This window comes from Lampetra fluviatilis, chromosome 70 (assembly GCF_964198595.1).
Source record: "Lampetra fluviatilis chromosome 70, kcLamFluv1.1, whole genome shotgun sequence".
Lineage (NCBI taxonomy): Eukaryota > Metazoa > Chordata > Hyperoartia > Petromyzontiformes > Petromyzontidae > Lampetra > Lampetra fluviatilis.
In genome coordinates this window covers 1,612,483-1,637,382 of record NC_136344.1, presented here as the reverse complement: position 1 = coordinate 1,637,382, position 24,900 = coordinate 1,612,483, and the positions used below count along the sequence as shown (strand labels likewise).

Below are 24,900 nucleotides of genomic sequence, written 5' to 3'. Positions count from 1 at the left end.
GCCGCTCTAATGATTGAATGAGACCCTCCGCTGTTAAACTGGAGCTGGTCATGAGCACACTGCCCAGATAAAATGGGAAACTCTCCACTCTCTCCACAACTGCCCCATCACCGATTGGGAGTTGTGGGGGTGAAGTGTCCGATGGTACAAAATACCCAGGCAGGTGCTTCGTTTTGGTGGGGCTGATGGTAAGGCCCCACCTCTTAGTGTCAAGCTCCAGGTTAAGCAGCAGCGCCTCCAACTCCTCCTCTGAGTGAGCCGCAATTACCAGATCATCGACATACATAACATGGTTGACCAATAGGGAGCCATCCCTTGACCGCACCTGGGCATCGATCAGCCTCCCATTGTATCGGTACCAGATGGGAATTCCTGCGGTACAGCTACTGAAGGCTTCACAAACTACGTGGTCGAAATAGATGTTGGAGCCAGAGGACATCCCTGTCGCACCCAAAGGTGAAAAGGGAATGGCTCCGACTCCTGGCCAGAGTGACACACACACAGATACACAGTGACACACACAGAGTGACACACACACACAGATACACAGAGTGACACACACACAGATACACAGAGTGACACACACACACAGATACACAGAGTGACACACACACACAGAGTGACACACACACACATACACAGAGTGACACACCCACACAGAATTTGGGTTCAGTGTTTGCCAATCTTGTTATCTTGGTGGTTGTTGTTGGCCAGTGTGAGATGTAACAACTTCATGTCCACACTGCACTGATGGTGGTGATGATGATGACAACCGCGTGACAGAATCCATGACCCCAGAGAGACACAGACAGAGACACATACAGAGAGAGAGACACACAGAGAGAGGGAGACAGACACACAGAGAGACAGACAGAGAGAGACAGACAGACAGAGAGAGACAGAGAGACAGACAGAGAGACAGACAGAGAGAGACAGACAGAGAGAGAGACAGAGAGAGACAGACAGAGAGAGAGACAGACAGAGAGAGACAGAGAGAGACAGAGAGAGACAGACAGAGAGAGACACAGACAAAGACAGAGACAGACAGAGACACAGAGAGACACAGAGACAGACAGAGAGACAGAGACACTGGGAGTGCGTAAGGGGGAAGAGTTCAAGGCGATCTGAGGTCACATTTCGCAACGTGGCGCCACAATCCACACGGTGACACGCGCAGAGTGACACGCAGAGTGAGTGACACGCACAGTGACACACACACAGTGACACACAGAGTGACACACAGAGTGACACGCAGAGTGAGTGACACGCACAGTGACACACACACAGAGTGACACGCAGAGTGACACGGAATGTGACACGCACAGAGTGACAGGTGACACGCAGAGTGACACAGTGAGTGACACACACACAGAGTGAGTGACACACACACAGAGTGAGTGACACGCAGAGTGACACACACACAGAGTGACACGCACACACATACACAGACACACAGAGTGACACACGCAGAGTGACACACGCAGAGTGACACACGCAGAGTGACACACGCAGAGTGACACACGCAGAGTGACACACGTAGAGTGACACGCAGAATGTGACACACACACAGAGTGACACGCAGAGTGACACACACACACAGTGACACACACACAGAGTGACACAGTGACACGCAGTGACACGTTGAGACACACACGGTGACACAAAGACAAAGGTCACCCGTGTAGCCTCTAGCAGGGTCTAAGGGAGAGACGCAGACTCCACATATACAGCAGGAATTATCAGGATCGAACCCACGATCTCCTGTAGACCAGCCGAGGTAGTCAACATCTCAGTCACCCTGATGATGATGATGAGAGAGACGCAGACTCCACATATACAGCAGCAGGGATTGAACCCACGACCTCCTGTATACCAGGCGAGGTAGTCAACATCTCATATCCACCGTGATGATGATGATAGACACACAGACTCCACATAGACCTCCTGTAGACCAAGCGAGGTAGTCAACATCTCCTAGTCACTGTGATGATGGTGATGAGAGACGCAGACTCCACATAGGCCTCCTGTAGACCAGGCGAGGTAGTCAACATCTCATAGCCACCGTGATGATGATGATGATGATGAAGACACACAAACTCCACATAGACCTCCTGTAGACCAGGCGAGGTAGTCAACATCTCATAGCCACCGTGATGATGATGATGAGAGACACACAGACTCCACATAGACCTCCTGTAGACCAGGCGAGGTAGTCAACATCTCATAGCCACCGTGATGATGATGATGAAAGACACACAAACTCCACATAGACCTCCTGTAGACCAGGCGAGGTAGTCAACATCTCATAGCCACTGTGATGATGATGATGAGAGAGACACACAAACTCCACGTAGACCTCCTGTAGACCAGGCGAGGTAGTCAACATCTCCTAGTACCGACGGGGGGAGAGACAAAGGCGGTCGGGGCCGAGAAGTCGGCGTGTTTTGATATCCTCACCTCAAGCTCCCCAGGCGCGGATAGGCGCCAGCCATTTGAGTCGAGTTCTGAGGTAAACTTTTGTACTAAAAACTAATTTTGTTTAACAATCTCACCGCTTACGATCGCATTACTTTGTCGTTATAGTGCACCCGCGCGCGTGTGTTATCGTTATTTTTGTTTTCTTTAAGAAAATAACAAATTTAAAGCTAAAAAACTTTCAAACTTTTGCGGCGAGTGACAAAATTACGCGCGCGCCGCTCCTTTTATACCCCGAGGGGGGGGGGGGTCCTCGCCTGAGCACGAACCTCGAAATCCGCGTAACGCTCCGCTGCAGGAAATAAAATAATCCCCCACCTCACCCGGCTCCTCCGATGAACGCTGAGGTTAAAATCGATCGCTCGCATCGTCATTTGGCGTGAACTGTTTAATCGATTTGTGAGTTGAAGGCGTTGTTGTCGTTGTTGTTGTTGACGAGGCGGTGAAGAGGCGAGGTGGTGATTTGGTGGTCAGCACGCGCATTGATACACGGCGCCCGCTGTGTCAGACTTCCGGATTCGCGCGTGGCGGTTGGCTCGGCGGTGTCACGTGACAAGTGGCGGGAAAATCGTTTCAATTGCACAGATCCACAGAGACCCATAGACTCACACAGAGACCCATAGACTCACACAGAGACCCACAGACTCACACAGAGACCCATAGACTCACACAGAGACCCACAGACTCACACAGAGACCTATAGACTCACACAGAGACCCATAGACTCACACAGAGACCCATAGACTCACACAGAGACCCATAGACTCACACAGAGACCTATAGACTCACACAGAGACCCATAGACTCACACAGAGACCCATAGACTCACACAGAGACCCACAGACTCACACAGAGACCTATAGACTCACACAGAGACCCATAGACTCACACAGAGACCCATAGACTCACACAGAGACCCACAGACTCACACAGAGACCCATAGACTCACACAGAGACCCACAGACTCACACAGAGACCTATAGACTCACACAGAGACCCATAGACTCACACAGAGACCCATAGACTCACACAGAGACCCACAGACTCACACAGAGACCCATAGACTCACACAGAGACCCACAGACTCACACAGAGACCTATAGACTCACACAGAGACCCATAGACTCACACAGAGACCCATAGACTCACACAGAGACCCATAGACTCACACAGAGACCTATAGACTCACACAGAGACCCATAGACTCACACAGAGACCCATAGACTCACACAGAGACCCACAGACTCACACAGAGACATATAGACTCACACAGAGACCCATAGACTCACACAGAGACCCATAGACTCACACAGAGACCCACAGACTCACACAGAGACCCATAGACTCACACAGAGACCCACAGACTCACACAGAGACCTATAGACTCACACAGAGACCCATAGACTCACACAGAGACCCACAGACTCACACAGAGACCCATAGACTCACACAGAGACCCACAGACTCACACAGAGACCTATAGACTCACACAGAGACCCATAGACTCACACAGAGACCCATAGACTCACATAGAGACCCATAGACTCACACAGAGACCCATAGACTCACACAGAGACCCATAGACTCACACAGAGACCCATAGAGAGCCATGGACTCACACAGAGACCTACAGAGACCCATAGAGACCCATAGACTCACACAGAGCCATAGACTCACACAGAGACCTACATAGACTCACAAAGAGACCCATAGACTCACAGTAGCAGCAGCAAAACTCTCCAGAGCACTATCATCATCATCATCACACCACCACCATCACCACCATCACACCACCATCACCATCACCACCATCATCACCACCACACCACCACCACCACGGGGCCCGCTGTTTCTCTAACCCGAACTTTATTAATATTTTCCAATCATTGTACAACCGATGAAAAAAGTGACCGCACGCTGAATGTTTCATTTGCGTTGGGGGGTTTCTGCGTGCGTGTCGTGTGTACATGCGTGTTGTGTGTCGTGTGTACATGCGTGTGTCGTGTGTGCGTGTTGTGTCGTGTGTACATGCGTGTGTCATGTGTCGTGTGTACATGCGTGTGTCGTGTGTGCGTGTTGTGTCGTGTGTACATGCGTGTGTCATGTGTCGTGTTGTGTGTGCGTGTCGTGTGTCGTCGTGTGTACATGCGTGTGTCGTGTGTGTATGTGTCGTGTGTACATGCGTGTGTCGTGTGTGTATGTGTCGTGTGTACATGCGTGTGTCGTGTGTACATGCGTGTCGTGTGTACGTGTGTATGTGTCGTGTGTACATGCGTGTGTCGTGTGTGTATGTGTCGTGTCGTGTGTGTGTCGTGTGTGTGTCGTGTGTGTGTCGCGTGTGTCGTGTGTACATGCGTGTCGTGTGTACGTGTGTATGTGTCGTGTGTACATGCGTGTGTCGTGTGTGTATGTGTCGTGTCGTGTGTGTGTCGTGTGTGTCGTGTGTGTCGTGTGTATGTCGTGTGTATATGTCGTGTGTACATGCGTGTGTCATGTGTATGTGTGTATGTGTCGTGTGTACATGCGTGTCGTGTACACACGTGACGTGTGTACGTGCGTGTCTTGTGCGCACGCGTTCCACTTTACAAGGAGGTTTAAATAAAAAAATAACGATCATCTTCGGATAGCTCATTGGCATTATACAACGACATCAACGACAACAACATCATCAACAACAACATCAACAATATCAACAACATCGTCGACAACATCATCGACATCGTCATCGACTACATCGACAGCATCGTTGACGTCATCGTTGACGTCATCGTCATTGACGTCATTGTTGACGTCGTCGACGTCATCATCGACGTCATCGTCGACATCAACGTCATCGTTTACATCAACGTCATCGTTGACAATAACGTCATCATCGTCATCATCGACGTCATCGTTGACATCAACGTCATTGTTGACATCAACGTCATCATCAACGTCATCATCGACAACGTCATCGTTGACATCAACGTCATCATCGACGTCATCGTTGACATCGACGTCATCATCGACGTCATCGTCGACGTCATCGTTGACATCAACGTCATCATCGACGTCATCATTGACATCGACGTCATCGTTGACATCGACGTCATCATCGACGTCATCGTTGACATCAACGTCATCATCGACGTCATCGACAACGTCATTGTTGACATCGACGTCATCATCGACAACGTCATCATCGACGACGTCATCATCGACGACGTCATCATCGACGACGTCATCATCGGCGTGCGAGCGAGCGGGCGGCAGAGCGATCATCACTCAGCAGAGTGAGAGAGAGAGACAGTGAGGGAGAGAGAGACAGAGAGAGTGAGTGAGAGTGAGTGAGAGTGAGTAAGAGACAGAGAGAGAGTAAGGGAGAGAGTGAGAGTGAGTAAGAGAGAGACACAGAGAGAGAGTGAGAGACACAGAGAGACAGAGAGAGAGAGACACAGAGAGAGAGTGAGAGACACAGAGAGACAGAGAGACAGAGAGAGAGAGACACAGAGAGAGAGTGAGAGACACAGAGAGTGAGAGACAGAGAGAGAGTGAGGGAGAGAGAGCGCAACACAAACTCTTTACCCCCGCAGAAATCTCACGCCCCTCCCCCCAGGGCCATCCCCCCAGCCCCCCCCCCACCACCCCCCCCCCCCTTCATCCCCCCTTCACCCCCCCCACCGCAAACACCACACGCAGAACCACGACAGGAACGGGTGGGAGGGGGACACCTTGACCATGGTGATGGTGGTGATGGTGGTGATGGTGGTTGTGATGATGGTGGTGATGGTGGTGATGGTGGTGACGGTGGTTGTGACGATGGTGGTGATGGTGGTGATGGTGGTGACGGTGGTTGTGATGATGGTGGTGATGGTGATGATGGTGGTGACGGTGGTTGTGATGATGGTGGTGATGGTGGTGATGGTGGTGATGGTGGTTGTGGTGATGGTGGTGATGGTGGTGACGGTGGTTGTGATGATGGTGGTGATGGTGATGATGGTGGTGACGGTGGTTGTGATGGTGGTGACGGTGGTTGTGATGGTGGTGACGGTGGTGGTGATGACGGTGGTGGTGATGATGGTGGTGATGGTGATGTCCTGGTAGTGATGACGGTGGTGGTGACAATGGTGGTGACGGTGGTGGTGACGATGGGGGTGGTGATGGTGACGGTGGTGGTGATGGTCGAGAGGGTGGTGGTGGTGGTGGCGGCAACATGGCCGCCTTCCACACGCGGCAAGAGATGGGAGGGAGTGAGGGGCAGATGATGAGGATGATGATGATGAAGATGATGAAGAAGATGATGATGATGATAAAGATGATGATGAGGATGATGATGATGGGGTGGCAGCAACATGGCTGCCTCCCACGCGGTGTGGCGGCGGCGGCAACAGCCGATACAGAACCACCCCCCACCACCCCCCCCCCACCACCACCACCACCACCGCCACCACCACCACCGCCACCACCACCACCACCACCGCCGCCCACCCACGGTGCGCGTGGGTGGCGACATCTCTAGACGTAGGCCCGGCACCCGGCGTAGAGGCCTAGCGACAAGGCCCCGATCAGGAAAGCTCCGGTCATCAGCGGCCGCCACCCCCAGCGGCCGTGCCACCGCCGCCAGCGCCGCCACCACCACGCCGGCGACGCCGGTGACGCCGGAGCGCCGGCGTCGTCGGCCGCCCGCTCGGCAAGGGACTGCCGGCACCGCATCCCCTTGAGACGCTCCACCATCGCCACTCGGCGAGACTCGCGGCGCTCTCGCTTGGCAAGGCGGTCGGACGCGGCGCGGGGAGACGGGCTGCGGGGTTGTGGTGGTGGTGGTGGTGGGGGGGGGAGTGGTGGTGGTGGTGGTGGTGGTGGGGGGGGGGTGGTGGTGGTGGTGGTGGTGGTGGGGGGGGAGTGGTGGTGGTGGTGAGGTGGTGGCGGTTGAGGTGGTTGTGGTGGGAGGGAGTGATGGTGGTAGTGGTGGGAGTGATGGTGGTAGTGGTGGGAGTGGTGGTGGTAGTGGTGGGAGTGGTGGTGGTTTAGGTGGTGGTGGGGGGGGTTGAGGTGGTGGTGGTGGTGGAAGTGGTGGTGATGGTTGAGGTGGTGGTGGGAGTGGTGGTGGTGGTGGTGGTGGTTTAGGTAAAAGTGGTGGTAGTGGTGGTGGTGATGGTAGCGGTGGGAGTGGTGGTGGTAGTGGTGGTGGTGGTAGTGGTGTTAGTTGGTGGTGGTAGTTGGTGGTGGTGGTAGTGGTGGTGGTAGTGGTGGTGGTGTTAGTTGGTGGTGGTAGTTGGTGGTGGTGTTAGTTGGTGGTGGTGTTAGTTGGTGGTGGTGGTAGTTGGTGGTGGTGGTAGTGGTGGTAGTTGGTGTTAGTTGGTGGTGGTAGGTGATGTTAGTTGGTGGTGGTGGGGTAGTTGGTGGTGGTGGTGGTGATGAGTGTGGGAGACACACGAGAGAGGGAGAGAGAACGTTAGTCACAGAATCCCCTGTTACTTCATTTGCATAACTAATTAATTAATTGGCCGCTAATTAAGACTCCCCACTGACGCCAGCTCCAAACTAACTGCCCGTGTGGGAGGTTCAACCGCAGCGACCGCCCTGGTTAATACTGCTGTGTGATGAGTTTATGGGTCTCTGCTGTGTGATGAGTCTGTGGCTCTCTGCTGTGTGATGAGTCTATGGGTCTCTGCTGTGTGATGAGTCTGTGGCTCTCTGCTGTGTGATGAGTCTGTGGGTCTCTGCTGTGTGATGAGTCTATGGCTCTCTGCTGTGTGATGAGTCTGTGGCTCTCTGCTGTGTGATGAGTTTATGGGTCTCTGCTGTGTGATGAGTCTGTGGCTCTCTGCTGTGTGATGAGTCTATGGGTCTCTGCTGTGTGATGAGTCTGTGGCTCTCTGCTGTGTGATGAGTCTGTGGGTCTCTGCTGTGTGATGAGTCTATGGCTCTCTGCTGTGTGATGAGTCTGTGGCTCTCTGCTGTGTGATGAGTCTATGGGTCTCTGCTGTGTGATGAGTCTATGGGTCTCTGCTGTGTGATGAGTCTGTGGGTCTCTGCTGTGTGATGAGTCTGTGGGTCTCTGCTGTGTGATGAGTCTATGGGTCTCTGCTGTGTGATGAGTCTATGGGTCTCTGCTGTGTGATGAGTCTGTGGGTCTCTGCTGTGTGATGAGTCTGTGGGTCTCTGCTGTGTGATGAGTCTGTGGCTCTCTGCTGTGTGATGAGTCTATGGGTCTCTGCTGTGTGATGAGTCTGTGGGTCTCTGCTGTGTGATGAGTCTGTGGGTCTCTGCTGTGTGATGAGTCTGTGGGTCTCTGCTGTGTGATGAGTCTATGGGTCTCTGCTGTGTGATGAGTCTGTGGGTCTCTGCTGTGTGATGAGTCTGTGGGTCTCTGCTGTGTGATGAGTCTGTGGCTCTCTGCTGTGTGATGAGTCTGTGGGTCTCTGCTGTGTGATGAGTCTGTGGCTCTCTGCTGTGTGATGAGTCTGTGGCTCTCTGCTGTGTGATGAGTCTGTGGCTCTCTGCTGTGTGATGAGTCTGTGGGTCTCTGCTGTGTGATGAGTCACCTCGAGTTTTGCCATCCGGCATCTGCCTCCCCCTTCTCCTCCTCGTCGTCAACGTTCCTGTAGACCACCTCCTCCTCCTCCGGACATCCCGGCAACACCGACACCGGCTCAGCCGTCGTCCCGGCAACGCGCCGGAACCGTAACGCCGGCTCCGCAGGCGATGGCGGCGATGGCGGTGGAGATGGTGAGGAGTTGACGGAAGAGGAGGAGGAGGAGGAGGCGGTGATGGTGAGATCCGGCGCTGGACGACGTTCCGGACGCGGTGGCGGCGGCGGCGGCAAGTCCGGTGAGAGTTGGTCAGCCGACCATCGGCCACCACCACCACCACCGCCACCACCGCCACCACCGCCACCACCACCGTCGTCGCCGCCGCCATCGTCGTTCGACAGCTCCATCCATCCATCCTGGGGTGGACAGGGACACACAGAGACCCACAGACTCATCACAGAGACCCACAGACTCATCACAGAGACCCACAGACTCATCATAGAGACCCACAGACTCATCATAGAGACCCATAGACTCATCATAGAGACCCATAGACTCATCATAGAGACCCATAAACTCATCATAGAGACCCATAGACTCATCACAGAGACCCACAGACTCATCATAGAGACCCATAGACTCATCACAGAGACCCATAGACTCATCACAGAGACCCACAGACTCATCATAGAGACCCATAGACTCATCACAGAGACCCATAGACTCATCACAGAGACCCACAGACTCACACAGAGACCCACAGACTCATCATAGAGACCCACAGACTCATCATAGAGACCCACAGACTCATCATAGAGACCCATAGACTCATCACAGAGACCCACAGACTCATCACAGAGACCCACAGACTCATCATAGAGACCCACAGACTCATCATAGAGACCCACAGACTCATCATAGAGACCCATAGACTCATCACAGAGACCCATAGACTCATCACAGAGACCCACAGACTCACACAGAGACCCATAGACTCACACAGAGACCCATAGACTCATCACAGAGACCCATAGACTCATCACAGAGACCCACAGACTCATCACAGAGACCCATAGACTCATCACAGAGACCCACACTCATCACAGAGACCCACAGACTCATCACAGAGACCCACAGACTCATCATAGAGACCCACAGACTCATCACAGAGACCCACAGACTCATCACAGAGACCCACAGACTCACACAGAGACCCATAGACTCATCACAGAAACCCATAGACTCATCACAGAGACCCACAGACTCACACAGAGACCCATAGACTCACACAGAGACCCATAGACTCATCACAGAGACCCACAGACTCATCACAGAGACCCATAGACTCACACAGAGACCCACAGACTCATCACAGAGACTCACAGACTCATCACAGAGACCCACAGACTCATCATAGAGACCCACAGACTCATCACAGAGACCCACAGACTCATCACAGAGACCCACAGACTCATCATAGAGACCCATAGACTCATCACAGAAACCCATAGACTCATCACAGAGACCCACAGACTCACACAGAGACCCATAGACTCACACAGAGACCCATAGACTCATCACAGAGACCCACAGACTCATCACAGAAACCCATAGACTCACACAGAGACCCATAGACTCATCACAGAGACCCACAGACTCACACAGAGACCCATAGACTCACACAGAGACCCATAGACTCACACAGAGACCCATAGACTCATCACAAAGACCCACAGACTCATCACAGAGACCCATAGCCTCACACAGAGACCCATAGACTCATCACACAGAGACCCAGACTCATCACACAGCAGAGACCCATAGACTCATCACACAGCAGAGACCCATAGACTCATCACAGAGACCCACATACTCATCATAGAGACCCATAGACTCATCATAGAGACCCACAGACTCACACAGAGACCCACAGACTCATCACAGAGACCCATAGACTCATCACAGAGACCCACAGACTCACACTGAGACTCATAGACTCACACAGAGACCCATAGACTCACACAGAGACCCACATACTCACACAGACACCCACAGACTCATCACAGAGACCCACAGACTCATCACAGAGACCCACAGACTCACACAGAGACCCACAGACTCATCACAGAGACCCATAGACTCATCACAGAGACCCACAGACTCACACAGAGACCCACAGACTCATCACAGAGACCCATAGACTCATCACAGAGACCCACAGACTCATCACAGAGACCCACAGACTCATCACAGAGACCCATAGACTCATCACAGAGACCCACAGACTCACACAGAGACCCACAGACTCATCAGAGACCCACAGACTCATCACAGAGACCCACAGACTCACACAGAGACCCACAGACTCATCACAGAGACCCACAGACTCACACAGAGACCCACAGACTCATCACAGAGACCCACAGACTCATCACAGAGACCCACAGACTCATCACAGAGACCCACAGACTCACACATAGACCCACAGACTCACACAAGAGACCCATAGACTCATCACAGAGACCCATAGACTCATCACAGAGACCCACAGACTCATCACAGAGACCCATAGACTCACAAAGAGACCCACAGACTCAAACAGAGACCCATAGACTCATCACAGAGACCCACAGACTCATCACAGAGACCCATAGACTCACACAGAGACACAGACTCACACAGAGACTCACAGACTCACACAGAGACCCATAGACTCATCACAGAGACACACAGACTCATCACAGAGACCCATAGACTCACACAGAGACCCACAGACTCATCACAGAGACCCATAGACTCATCACAGAGACACACAGACTCACACAGAGACCCACAGACTCATCACAGAGACCCATAGACTCATCACAGCGACCCACAGACTCATCACAGAGACCCACAGGCTCATCACAGAGACCCACAGACTCATCACAGAGACCCACAGACTCATCACAGAGACCCACAGACTAATCACAGAGACCCACAGACTCACCACAGAGACCCACAGACTCACACAGAGACCCACAGACTCATCACAGAGACCCACAGACTCATCACAGAGACCCACAGACTCATCACAGAGACCCACAGACTCATCACAGAGACCCACAGACTCATCACAGAGACCCACAGACTCACCACAGAGACCCACAGACTCACACAGAGACCCACAGACTCATCACAGAGACCCACAGACTCATCACAGAGACCCACAGACTCATCACAGAGACCCACAGACTCATCACAGAGACCCACAGACTCACACAGAGACCCACAGACTCATCACAGAGACCCACAGACTCACCACAGAGACCCACAGACTCATCACAGAGACCCACAGACTCACCACAGAGACCCACAGACTCACCACAGAGACCCACAGACTCATCACAGATACCCACAGACTCATCACAGAGACCCACAGACTCACCACAGAGACCCACAGACTCACCACAGAGACCCACAGACTCATCACAGATACCCACAGACTCACCACAGAGACCCACAGACTCACCACAGAGAACCACAGACTCATCGCAGATACCCACAGACTCACACAGAGACCCATAGACTCATCGCAGAGACCCACAGACTCATCACAGAGACCCACAAACTCATCACAGAGACCCATAGACTCATCACAGATACCCACAGACTCATCACAGAGACCCACAGACTCATCATAGAGACCCATAGACTCATCACAGAGACCCACAGACTCATCACAGAGACCCACAGACTCACACAGAGACCCATAGACTCATCACAGATACCCACAGACTCATCACAGAGACCCACAGACTCATCATAGAGACCCATAGACTCATCACAGAGACCCACAGACTCATCACAGAGACCCACAGACTCACACAGAGACCCATAGACTCATCACAGATACCCACAGACTCATCACAGAGACCCACAGACTCATCGCAGAGACCCATAGACTCACCACAGAGACCCACAGACTCATCACAGAGACCCACAGACTCATCACAGAGAGCCACAGACTCATCACAGAGAGCCACAGACTCATCACAGAGACCCACAGACTCATCACAGAGACCCACAGACTCACCACAGAGACCCACAGACTCATCACAGAGACCCACAGACTCACCACAGAGACCCACAGACTCACCACAGAGACCCACAGACTCACCACAGAGACCCACAGACTCATCACAGAGACCCACAGACTCATCACAGAGACCCACAGACTCATCACAGAGACCCACAGACTCACCACAGAGACCCACAGACTCACCACAGAGACCCACAGACTCACCACAGAGACCCACAGACTCATCACAGAGACCCACAGACTCACCACAGAGACCCACAGACTCACCACAGAGACCCACAGACTCATTACAGAGACCCACAGACTCATCACAGAGACCCACAGACTCACCACAGAGACCCACAGACTCACCACAGAGACCCACAGACTCACCACAGAGACCCACAGACTCACCACAGAGACCCACAGACTCACCACAGAGACCCACAGACTCACCACAGAGACCCACAGACTCATCACAGAGACCCACAGACTCATCACAGAGACCCACAGACTCATCACAGATACCCACAGACTCACCACAGAGACCCAGAGACTCATACACAGAGACCCACAGACTCATCACAGAGACCCACAGACTCACCACAGAGACCCACAGACTCATCACAGAGACCCACAGACTCACACAGAGACCCACAGACTCATCGCACCGCGTCCACAAACGCCAAAACGCAACTCGCCTCGATTCTGTCGTCGTCGCTGCCGGCAGCCATCGTCACGATCTTGGCGCCTTCGATGACGGCGAGGTACGAGAAGCGGAGCTGGTCCGGCGTCTGGATGAGTCCCATGCGGGACGTCCTCATCTCCAGCAGCACGGCACGAATGTCCACCGGGGTGGGTCCACCACCACCGCCACCACCGCCACCACCGCCACCACCGCCACCACCACCGCCGGCGTCGTCGTTGGCACCGGCGGCCATCTGTAGCGGGCGCCACGGTGTCAGGAGAGATGTTGACGACCTCACCGGGGGTAAGTGAGGTAGTCGGTTCCAGCCCGAACGTGACGTCGGCTGTCTATTTAGGGTTTGCGTCACTCGGCCACTCACTCACTCAGCCACTCACTCACTCAGCCACTAATCTCACTCGCTCACCCCCCCACCCACTCACTCACCCACCCACCCACTCACTCACCCACCCACCCACTCACCCACCCACCCACTCACCCACCCACCCACCCACCCACTCACTCACCCACCCACCCACTCACTCACCCACTCACCCACCCACCCACCCACCCACTCACCCACCCACCCACTCACCCACTCACCCACCCACCCACCCACTCACCCACCCACCCACTCACCCACCCACCCACCCACTCACTCACCCACTCACCCACCCACCCACTCACTCACCCACTCACCCACCCACTCACCCACCCACCCACTCACTCACTCACCCACTCACCCACCCACCCACTCACTCACCCACTCACCCACCCACTCACCCACCCACTCACTCACTCACCCACTCACCCACCCACCCACTCACCCACTCACCCACCCACCCACTCACTCACCCACTCACCCACCCACCCACCCACTCACCCACTCACCCACCCACCCACCCACCCACCCACCCACCCACTCACCCACCCACTCATTCACTCACCCACCCACCCACTCACCCACCCACCCACCCACCAGCAACAAGCACGTGTCCACCAGGCAGAAGGTGCCGGAGCGTCCGATGCCGGCGCTGCAGTGCACGAGGCTGGGCCCGTGCGCTGGCTCCAGCGCTCCGCTGGAGCGGACCTCCTGCAGGAAGCTGAGGAACGAGGCCGGAGAGTCGGGGACCCCAAAGTCGGGCCACGTGGTGTAGTGGAAGTGCAGAGCCGTGCGGCTTTCTCCTGTCTGGTGACGTGGGGAGAGAGGGGGAGTGGTGAGTGTGGTGAGGGTGGTGAGGGTGGTGAGCGTGGTGAGCGTGGTGAGCGTGGTGAGTGTGGTGAGCGTGGTGAGTGTGGTGAGTGTGGTGAGTGTGGTGAGGGTGGTGGTGTAGTGGAAGTGCAGAGCAGTGCGGCTTTCTCCTGTCTGGTGACGTGGGGAGAGAGGGGTGGTGAGTGTGGTGCGTGTGGTGGGGGTGGTGAGTGTGGTGAGTGTGGTGAGTGTGGTGAGGGTGGTGGTGTAGTGGAAGTGCAGAGCCGTGCGGCTTTCTCCTGTCTGGTGACGTGGGGAGAGAGGGGGAGTGGTGAGTGTGGTGAGGGTGGTGAGCGTGGTGAGTGTGGTGAGTGTGGTGAGTGTGGTGAGGGTGGTGGTGTAGTGGAAGTGCAGAGCAGTGCGGCTTTCTCCTGTCTGGTGACGTGGGGAGAGAGGGGGAGTGGTGAGTGTGGTGAGGGTGGTGAGCGTGGTGAGTGTGGTGAGTGTGGTGAGTGTGGTGAGGGTGGTGGTGTAGTGGAAGTGCAGAGCCGTGCGGCTTTCTCCTGTCTGGTGACGTGGGGAGAGAGGGGGAGTGGTGAGTGTGGTGAGGGTGGTGAGCGTGGTGAGTGTGGTGAGGGTGGTGGTGAGTGTGGTGAGGGTGGTGGTGCAGTGGAAGTGCAGAGCAGTGCGGCTTTCTCCTGTCTGGTGACGTGGGGAGAGAGGGGGAGTGGTGAGCGTGGTGAGTGTGGTGAGGGTGGTGAGCGTGGTGAGTGTGGTGAGTGTGGTGAGTGTGGTGAGGGTGGTGGTGTAGTGGAAGTGCAGAGCAGTGCGGCTTTCTCCTGTCTGGTGACGTGGGGAGAGAGGGGGAGTGGTGAGTGTGGTGAGGGTGGTGAGCGTGGTGAGTGTGGTGAGTGTGGTGAGTGTGGTGAGGGTGGTGGTGAGTGTGGTGAGGGTGGTGAGGGTGGTGGTGAGTGTGGTGAGGGTGGTGGTGTAGTGGAAGTGGAGAGCGGTGCGGCTTTCTCCTGTCTGGTGAGCGGGGAGAGAGACAGGGGGTGGGGTGAGTGGTGAGCGTGGTGAGCGTGGTGAGCGTGGTGAGTGTGGTAGTGAACGTGGTGGTGAGAGTGGTGGTGAGCGTGGTGGTGAGCGTGGTGGTGAGCGTGGTGAGCGTGGTGAGCGTGGTGGTGAGCGTGGTGGTGAGCGAGGTGGTGAGTGTGGTGGTGAGCGAGGTGGTGAGCGTGGTGGTGAGCGAGGTGGTGAGCGAGGTGGTGAGTGTGGTGGTGAGCGAGGTGGTGAGCGTGGTGGTGAGCGAGGTGGTGAGCGAGGTGGTGAGTGTGGTGGTGAGCGAGGTGGTGAGCGTGGTGGTGAGCGAGGTGGTGAGCGAGGTGGTGAGTGTGGTGGTGAGCGAGGTGGTGAGCGTGGTGGTGAGCGAGGTGGTGAGCGAGGTGGTGAGTGTGGTGGTGAGCGAGGTGGTGAGCGTGGTGGTGAGCGTGGTGGTGAGCGAGGTGGTGAGTGTGGTGGTGAGCGAGGTGGTGAGCGTGGTGGTGAGCGTGGTGGTGAGTGTGGTGGTGAGTGTGGTGGTGAGCGAGGTGGTGAGCGTGGTGGTGAGCGTGGTGGTGAGCGACTCACCGTGATGTTGTGGAGCTGCAGCTGCCTCAGGGTGTAGTCGGCCTTGATCTGCTCACCCAGCAGGGTGAGGCGCAGAGCCACGTCCGGGAAACTCACCTCACGCTCACCACGGGACGGCCAGTACTGAGCACACTTGACCTGCACTCACCACACCACACACCACGCTCACCACTCGCTCACCACACTCACCATACACACTCACTCACTCACCACACCACACACACGCTCACCACACTCACCACACTCACCATACACACTCACTCACTCACTCACCACACACCACGCTCACCACACTCACCACACTCACCATACACACTCACTCACTCACCACACCACACACCACGCTCACCACACTCACCACACTCACCATACACACTCACTCACTCACCACACACCACGCTCACCACACTCACCCATACACTCTCACTCACTCACTCACCAGCCCCACACACGCTCACCACACTCACCACACTCACCATACACACTCACTCACTCACCACTCACTCACACCACACCACGCTCACCACACTCACCACACTCACCATTACACACTCACTCACTCACTCACCACGCTCTCACCACACACCACGCTCACCACACCACACACCACGCTCACCACGCTCACCACACCACACACCACGCTCACCACGCTCACCACACCACACACCACGCTCACCACTCGCTCACCACTCGCTCACCACACTCACCACACTCACCATACACACACACTCACTCACTCACCACGCTCTCACCACCACACCACGCTCACCACACTCACACTCACACACCACACCACACACCACGCTCACCACTCACACACCACGCTCACCACACTCACCACACTCACCATACAACACTCACCTCACTCCCTCACCACGCTCTCACCACACACCACGCTCACCACACCACACACCACGCTCACCACTCACACACCACGCTCACCATACACACTCACTCACTCACCACGCTCTCACCACACACCCCACGCTCACCACACACACACCACGCTCACCACACCACACACCACGCTCACCACACTCACCACACTCACCATACACACTCACTCACTCACTCACCACGCTCTCACCCACCACACACACGCTCACCACACTCACCACACTCACCACTCACACACCACGCTCACCACACTCACCACACTCACCATACACACACACTCACTCACTCACCACGCTCTCACCACACACCACGCTCACCACACTCACCACTCACACACCACACCACACACCACGCTCACCACTCGCTCACCATACACACTCACTCACTCACTCACCACGCTCTCACCACACACCACGCTCACCACACCACACACCACGCTCACCACTCACCACACACGCTCACCACACTCACCACACTCACCATACACACTCACTCACTCACTCACCACGCTCTCACCACACACACGCTCACCACACCACACACCACGCTCACCACTCACACACCACGCTCACCATACACACTCACTCACTCACTCACCACTCACACCACCACACACACACAACCACGCTCACCACTCACACACACGCTCACCACACTCACCACACTCACCATACACACACACTCACTCACTCACCACGCTCTCACCACACACCACGCTCACCACGCTCACCACACCACACACCACGCTCACCACGCTCACCACACCACACACCACGCTCACCACGCTCACCACACCACACACCACGCTCACCACGCTCACCACACCACACACCACGCTCACCACTCGCTCACCACTCGCTCACCACGCTCACCACTCACTCACACACACCACACACTCACCACTCACACACACCACACACACTCACTCATGGCTGTGATGGTTGTTGTTGTTGTGGTTGTTGTTGTCGTGGTTGTTGTTGTGGTTGTTGTTGTGGTTTGTGTAGTGGTTGTTGTTGTTGTGGTGGTTTGTTGTTGTAATTGTTGTTGTTGTGGTTGTTGTAGTGGTTGTTGTGGTTGTTGTGGTTGTTGTTGTTGTTGTGGTTGTTGTGGTTGTTGTTGTTGTAATTGTTGTTGTTATTGTGGTTGTTGTGGTTGTGGTTGTTGTGGTTGGTGTTGTGGTTGTTGTGGTTGTTGTTGTTGTAGTGTTGTTGTTGTTGTTGTAGTGGTTGTTGTTGTAATTGTTGTTGTAATTGTGGTGGTTGTTGTGGTTGTGGTGGTTGTGGTTGTTGTAATTGTTGTTGTAGTGGTTGTTGTTGTTGTCATTCGTTGTTGTAATTGTGGTGGTTGTTGTGGTTGTGGTGGGTGTTGTTGTGTGGTGTCCGCACCGATCCCTTCTCCACGAGGCGGTTCAGCATGACGACGGCTCGTGACCTTTGCTCCCAAACCATCTGCCAGAAGTGGCCGCAAGTGCTGGGGACGGGGCCCCTGGGGGGGGGAGGGGGGGGGGGGGCACGGGGGGGGGAGGGGGGGGAGGGGGGAGGGGGGGGCACGGGGGGGGGGCACGGGGGGGGAGGGAGCGAGGGGGGGGCACGGGGTGGGGGCACGGGGGGGGGAGGGGGGGGGGGGGCACGGGGGGGGGAGGGGGGGGAGGGGGGGAGGGGGGGGCACGGGGGGGGGGCACGGGGGGGGAGGGAGCGAGGGGGGGGCACGGGGGGGGGGCACGGGGGGGGGGAGGGGGGGAGGGGGGGGAGGGAGCGAGGGGGGGGCACGGGGGGGGGGCACGGGGGGGGAGGGAGCGAGGGGGGGGCACGGGGGGGGGGAGGGGGGGGAGGGGGGGAGGGGGGGGAGGGGGGGGGCACGGGGGGGGGAGGGGGGGGAGGGGGGGGCACGGGGGGGGAGGGAGCGAGGGGGGGGCACGGGGGGGGGGGCACGGGGGGGGAGGGAGCGAGGGGGGGGGCACGGGGGGGGGAGGGGGGGGGGAGGGGGGGGAGGGGGGGGCACGGGGGGGGAGGGAGCGAGGGGGGGGCACGGGGGGGGAGGGGGGGGAGGGGGGGCACGGGGGGGGAGGGAGCGAGGGGGGGGCACGGGGGGGGAGGGGGGGGAGGGGGGGCAGGGGGGGGAGGGGGGGGCACGGGGGGGGGAGGGGGGGGAGGGGGGGGAGGGGGGGGGAGGGGGGGGGGGAGCGAGGGGGGGGCACGGGGGGGGGAGGGGGGGGAGGGGGGGGAGGGGGGGGAGGGGGGGGCACGGGGGGGGAGGGAGCGAGGGGGGGGCACGGGGGGGGGGCACGGGGGGGGAGGGAGCGAGGGGGGGGCACGGGGGGGGGAGGGGGGGGAGGGGGGGGAGGGGGGGGAGGGGGGGGCACGGGGGGGGAGGGAGCGAGGGGGGGCACGGGGGGGGGGCACGGGGGGGGAGGGAGCGAGGGGGGGCACGGGGGGGGGAGGGGGGGGAGGGGGGGGAGGGGGGGGAGGGGGGGGCACGGGGGGGGAGGGAGCGAGGGGGGGGCACGGGGGGGGGGGCACGGGGGGGAGGGAGCGAGGGGGGGGCACGGGGGGGGAGGGGGGGGAGGGGGGGGAGGGGGGGGGAGGGGGGGGCACGGGGGGGGAGGGAGCGAGGGGGGGCACGGGGGGGGAGGAGCGAGGGGGGGGCACGGGGGGGGAGGGGGGGAGGGGGGGGGCACGGGGGGGGAGGGAGCGAGGGGGGGCACGGGGGGGGAGGGGGGGGAGGGGGGCAGGGGGGGGGAGGGGGGGGCACGGGGGGGGGAGGGGGGGAGGGGGGGGAGGGGGGGGGAGGGGGGGGGGGGAGCGAGGGGGGGGCACGGGGGGGGGAGGGGGGGGAGGGGGGGGAGGGGGGGGAGGGGGGGGCACGGGGGGGGGAGGGAGCGAGGGGGGGCACGGGGGGGGGGCACGGGGGGGGGAGGGAGCGAGGGGGGGGCACGGGGGGGGGAGGGGGGGGAGGGGGGGAGGGGGGGGGAGGGGGGGGCACGGGGGGGGAGGGAGCGAGGGGGGGCACGGGGGGGGGAGGGAGCGAGGGGGGGGCACGGGGGGGGGGAGGGAGGGGAGGGGGGGCAGGGGGGGGCACGGGGGGGGAGGGGGGGGAGGGGGGGGAGGGGGGGGCACGGGGGGGGAGGGAGCGAGGAGGGGGCACGGGGGGGGGGGCACGGGGGGGGAGGGAGGCGAGGGGGGGCACGGGGGGGGGAGGGGGGGGAGGGGGGGAGGGGGGGGGAGGGGGGGGGCACGGGGGGGGGAGGGAGCGAGGGGGGGGGCACGGGGGGGGGGCACGGGGGGGGAGGGAGCGAGGGGGGGGCACGGGGGGGGGAGGGGGGGGGGGGGGGGAGGGGGGGGGAGGGGGGGGCACGGGGGGGGAGGGAGCGAGGGGGGGGCACGGGGGGGGGGCACGGGGGGGGAGGGAGCGAGGGGGGGGGCACGGGGGGGGGAGGGGGGGGAGGGGGGGGAGGGGGGGGAGGGGGGGGGCACGGGGGGGGAGGGAGCGAGGGGGGGGCACGGGGGGGGAGGGAGCGAGGGGGGGGCACGGGGGGGGGGGAGGGAGGGGAGGGGGGGCAGGGGGGGGGCACGGGGGGGGAGGGGGGGAGGGGGGGGCACGGGGGGGGAGGGGAGCGAGGGGGGGGCACGGGGGGGGGGCACGGGGGGGGAGGGAGCGAGGGGGGGCACGGGGGGGGGAGGGGGGGGAGGGGGGGGAGGGGGGGGCACGGGGGGGAGGGAGCGAGGGGGGGGGCACGGGGGGGGGCACGGGGGGGGAGGGAGCGAGGGGGGGCACGGGGGGGGGAGGGAGGCGAGGGGGGGGCACGGGGGGGGGGAGGGGGGGGAGGGGGGGCAGGGGGGGGGCACGGGGGGGGAGGGAGCGAGGGGGGGGCACGGGGGGGGGAGGGGGGGCAGGGGGGGGCACGGGGGGGAGGGAGCGAGGGGGGGGCACGGGGGGGGGAGGGGGGGGAGGGGGGCAGGGGGGGGGCACGGGGGGGGGGAGAAGAGGGGGTCAGTGGTGGCAGCACCAGGATGGGGCGTTGGAGAGACACGGGGTGAGAGACACGGGGGGAGACACGGGGAGAGAGACACAGGGAGATACGGGGACGGGGAGAGACACAGGGAGAGAGACACGAGGAGAGAGACGCAGGGAGACACGGGGAGAGACACGGGGGGAGAGACACGGGGGGAGACACGGGGAGAGACACGGGGGGGGAGAGACACGGAAAGAGACACGGGGGGAGACACGGGGAGAGACACGGGGAGAGACACGGGGAGAGACACGGGGGGAGAGACACGGGGAGAGACACGGGGGGAGAGACACGGGGGGAGACACGGGGAGAGAGACACAGGGAGACACGGGGAGAGACACGGGGAGAGAGACACGGGGAGAGACACGCAGGGAGAGACACAGGGGGAGAGACAGGGAGAGAGACACGGGGGGAGAGACGGGGGGAGAGACACGGGGGGAGAGACGGGGAGAGAGACACGGGGGGAGAGACACGGTCGCAAACAGGTTTTGATTCCTTACCCCCCGTACCCGTACCCGGCCGCACCAGGGTCGCAAACGGGTACCCGTACCCGGCTGCGTGTGTGTGTAGCAGCCCCACCAAAACTAAGCACCTGCCTGGGTATTTTGTACCATCGGACACTCCACCCCCACAACTCCCAATTGGTGATGGGGCAGTTGTGGAGAGAGTGGAGAGTTTCCCATACCTGGGCAGTGTGCTTATGACCGGCTCCAGTTTATCAGCAGAGGTCTCACTCCGAATCAGTCGAGCGGCAATATCTTTTCATCGGTTGCGTAACGCTGTGTGGAAGCTACCTGGTCTGTCGCTCCGCACGAAGCTTCAGGTCTTCTCGGCCACGGTCATTCCCTCCCTTCTCTACGCTTGCGAAACGTGGACCCCCCTAGTGGAGCATCTTCGCCGGTTGGAAACATTTAGGCTGGCCTGCCTACGATCCATCCTGGGTTTAACCAGGCTGGATTGTGTGAGGAGCTCACAAGTCCTTGAAAGATCTGGGCAAAGTCCCATCAGTGAGCTCCTCCGGCAGGCAAGGCTGCGTTGGCTGGGTCATGTAGCCCGCATGCCCAGCCACCGCATGCCTAAACAGCTTTTGTTCGGCCGGATCGAGGGGGCTAAACGGGCGCGGCACGGGCTAGAGAAGAGATGGAGTGATGTGGTACAGGAGGACGTGGAGCTGAGTGGACTTGCCGATGACTGGTACCAGCGGTGTCAAGATCGGCCTCAGTGGAGGAGGCTCGTGAAGGACGCTACTGGGCAGTTGGAGGCAGTCGCCCTCCAACAACAACGGAGGGCGGAGGAGCGACGCTCACAACAACGAGCGGAGCGCCGGGTGGCTAAAGCACAGCAAGTTGGCACAGTAGGGGGCACAGGTGGTGCATCAGCCACTCATCTCAGTCATCTCAGTCAGTCGACCCGTGGCACCTGCTGGGTCTGCCCCGTGACCTCCTGCCAGCGGGCGTTCGACACTTCACGTGGCCTCAGGGTGCACATGGCCTGGCACAAGCGTCGTGGTGACGTCACCGCCACTTAGTGGCGAATGGCGGTTGTTGTATATACACACTGTGTGTGTGTGTGTGTATATACACACTGTGTGTGTGTATGTGTGTGTGTATATACACACTGTGTGTGTGTGTATGTGTGTGTGTATATACACACTGTGTGTGTGTGTATGTGTGTGTGTATATACACACTGTGTGTGTGTGTATGTGTGTGTGTATATACACACTGTGTGTGTGTGTATGTGTGTGTGTATATACACACTGTGTGTGTGTGTATGTGTGTGTGTATATACACACTGTGTGTGTGTATGTGTGTGTGTATATGTGTGTGTGTGTATGTGTGTGTGTGTATGTGTGTGTGTATGTGTGTGTGTATGTGTGTGTGTATGTGTGTGTATGTGTGTGTGTATGTGTGTGTGTGTGTATGTGTGTGTGTATGTGTGTGTGTATGTGTGTGTGTATGTGTGTGTGTGTGTATGTGTGTATGTGTGTGTGTGTATGTGTGTGTGTATGTGTGTATGTGTGTATGTGTGTGTGTATGTGTGTGTGTATGTGTGTGTGTGTATGTGTGTGTGTATGTATGTGTGTGTGTATGTGTGTGTGTATGTGTGTGTGTGTGTGTATGTGTGTGTGTATGTGTGTGTGTGTGTATGTGTGTGTGTATGTGTGTGTGTGTATGTGTATGTGTGTGTATGTGTGTGTGTATGTGTGTGTGTATGTGTGTGTGTATGTGTGTGTGTGTATGTGTGTGTGTATGTGTGTGTGTATGTGTGTGTGTGTGTATGTGTGTGTGTATGTGTGTGTGTAGTGTGTGTGTGTGTGTGTATGTGTGTGTGTGTATGTGTGTGTGTGTATGTGTGTGTGTGTATGTGGCGAGGAGTGGTGGTCGTGGTTACTTATGCCCCCACCGAAGACGAACATCTGTGGAGGGATGCAGGCAAAGCCGATGAGTCGGACGCTTTCTATGACCTCCTGTCACAGGTGCTGGCTAAAGTGGCCACTCGGGACAGAGTCATCTTGTTGGGTGACTTCAATGCCCGAGTTGGTCATGATACTGGCACCTGGTCTGGAGTGATTGGAAGGCATGGGCCAGATCAGCTCAATAATAACGGTAGGAGGCTGCTAGATTTTTGTGCAGCCCATGGGCTTGTAATTACCAACACGCTCTTCCGGCATCGGCGCATCCACACAACATCATGGATGCATGCCGGGTCCAAGCAAGAACATCTGCTGGACTACGTAGTGACGGACCAGCGGATGCGAGCCCATGTCCTTGACACCAGGACCTACCGTGGAGCTGATCTGCCCTCTGACCATCGACTAGTCATCTGTAAGATGCGCCTGCCATTCTTCCACTCCGGTGGTGGGTGTACACCCAGGATCCCATTCCAACCAAAAGTGGCCTGGTCTAAGTTAGCTGATGAAAGTTGCAAGCGAGAATTTCATCATCGCTTGCAGCTGGGGTTGGCATCGTCCCCCACTCCACCTGATGTCGAGGGTAAATGGGCGAGGTTTAAGACTGTGACTCATGCAGCTGCAATGGCTGCTTTGGGTACGCGGTCCAGACCTCCCCGGGAACCCTGGCTGACGGAGGAGGTGTTCAGGTTAATTGAGAAAAAGCGACAGGCCCACTCTCATCGCCTACAGCATCCCACGTCAGAGAATGAGGAGGTTTACCGCAGTCTTCGCTCGGAGGTTCGGAGAGCCGTGAGGCGCTGTAAGGATGGGTGGTGGTCGCGGGTTGCTGAGGAGATGGAGTCTGCCTCAGTGGCCCGCGATCACAAATCACTATTTAACTCCATCAAAAAAGTAACCTGCAGCGCCACACCTATTACCATCATTAGAGGAAAAAACGGTGATCCAATCTCCGACCCCCAGGAACAGGTTTGCAGATTTGCTGAGCATTTCTGTGAGGTCCTGGGGGAGGGAAAATCTCTCAGCCAGG

General features: G+C 58.2%; 4 protein-coding genes across 5 annotated transcripts in view; 1 reads left to right on the top strand and 3 right to left on the bottom strand.

Moving 5' to 3' along the window:
* Window positions 1-2,686, bottom strand: part of LOC144952892 (phosphoenolpyruvate carboxykinase, cytosolic [GTP]-like) — a 39,847-nt gene extending 37,161 nt beyond the window's left edge. The window contains 1 exon segment of the mRNA XM_078883366.1: window positions 2,458-2,686. Within this exon segment, the coding sequence (XP_078739492.1) occupies window positions 2,458-2,492 (35 nt within the window). The 5' untranslated portion in view covers window positions 2,493-2,686.
* Window positions 1-24,900, top strand: part of LOC144952898 (pleckstrin homology domain-containing family F member 2-like) — a 95,922-nt gene that overhangs the window by 47,587 nt on the left and 23,435 nt on the right. The gene's annotated exons all lie outside the window — the stretch shown is intronic.
* Window positions 6,926-24,900, bottom strand: part of LOC144952832 (uncharacterized) — a 30,164-nt gene continuing 12,189 nt past the window's right edge. The window contains 6 exon segments of the mRNA XM_078883300.1: window positions 6,926-7,255; window positions 9,003-9,406; window positions 13,752-13,991; window positions 14,715-14,924; window positions 16,554-16,691; window positions 18,836-18,935. Coding sequence (XP_078739426.1) covers window positions 6,970-7,255; window positions 9,003-9,406; window positions 13,752-13,991; window positions 14,715-14,924; window positions 16,554-16,691; window positions 18,836-18,935 — 1,378 coding nt within the window. The 3' untranslated portion in view covers window positions 6,926-6,969.
* On the bottom strand, window positions 19,271-20,435 carry LOC144952805 (uncharacterized; the record flags this gene model as incomplete). The annotated part of the gene is given in 5 exon segments (XM_078883272.1): window positions 19,271-19,355; window positions 19,414-19,504; window positions 19,540-19,633; window positions 19,636-20,060; window positions 20,105-20,435. Coding segments are annotated over 5 exon segments (1,026 nt in total), but the record flags the coding sequence as incomplete, so codon positions are not given.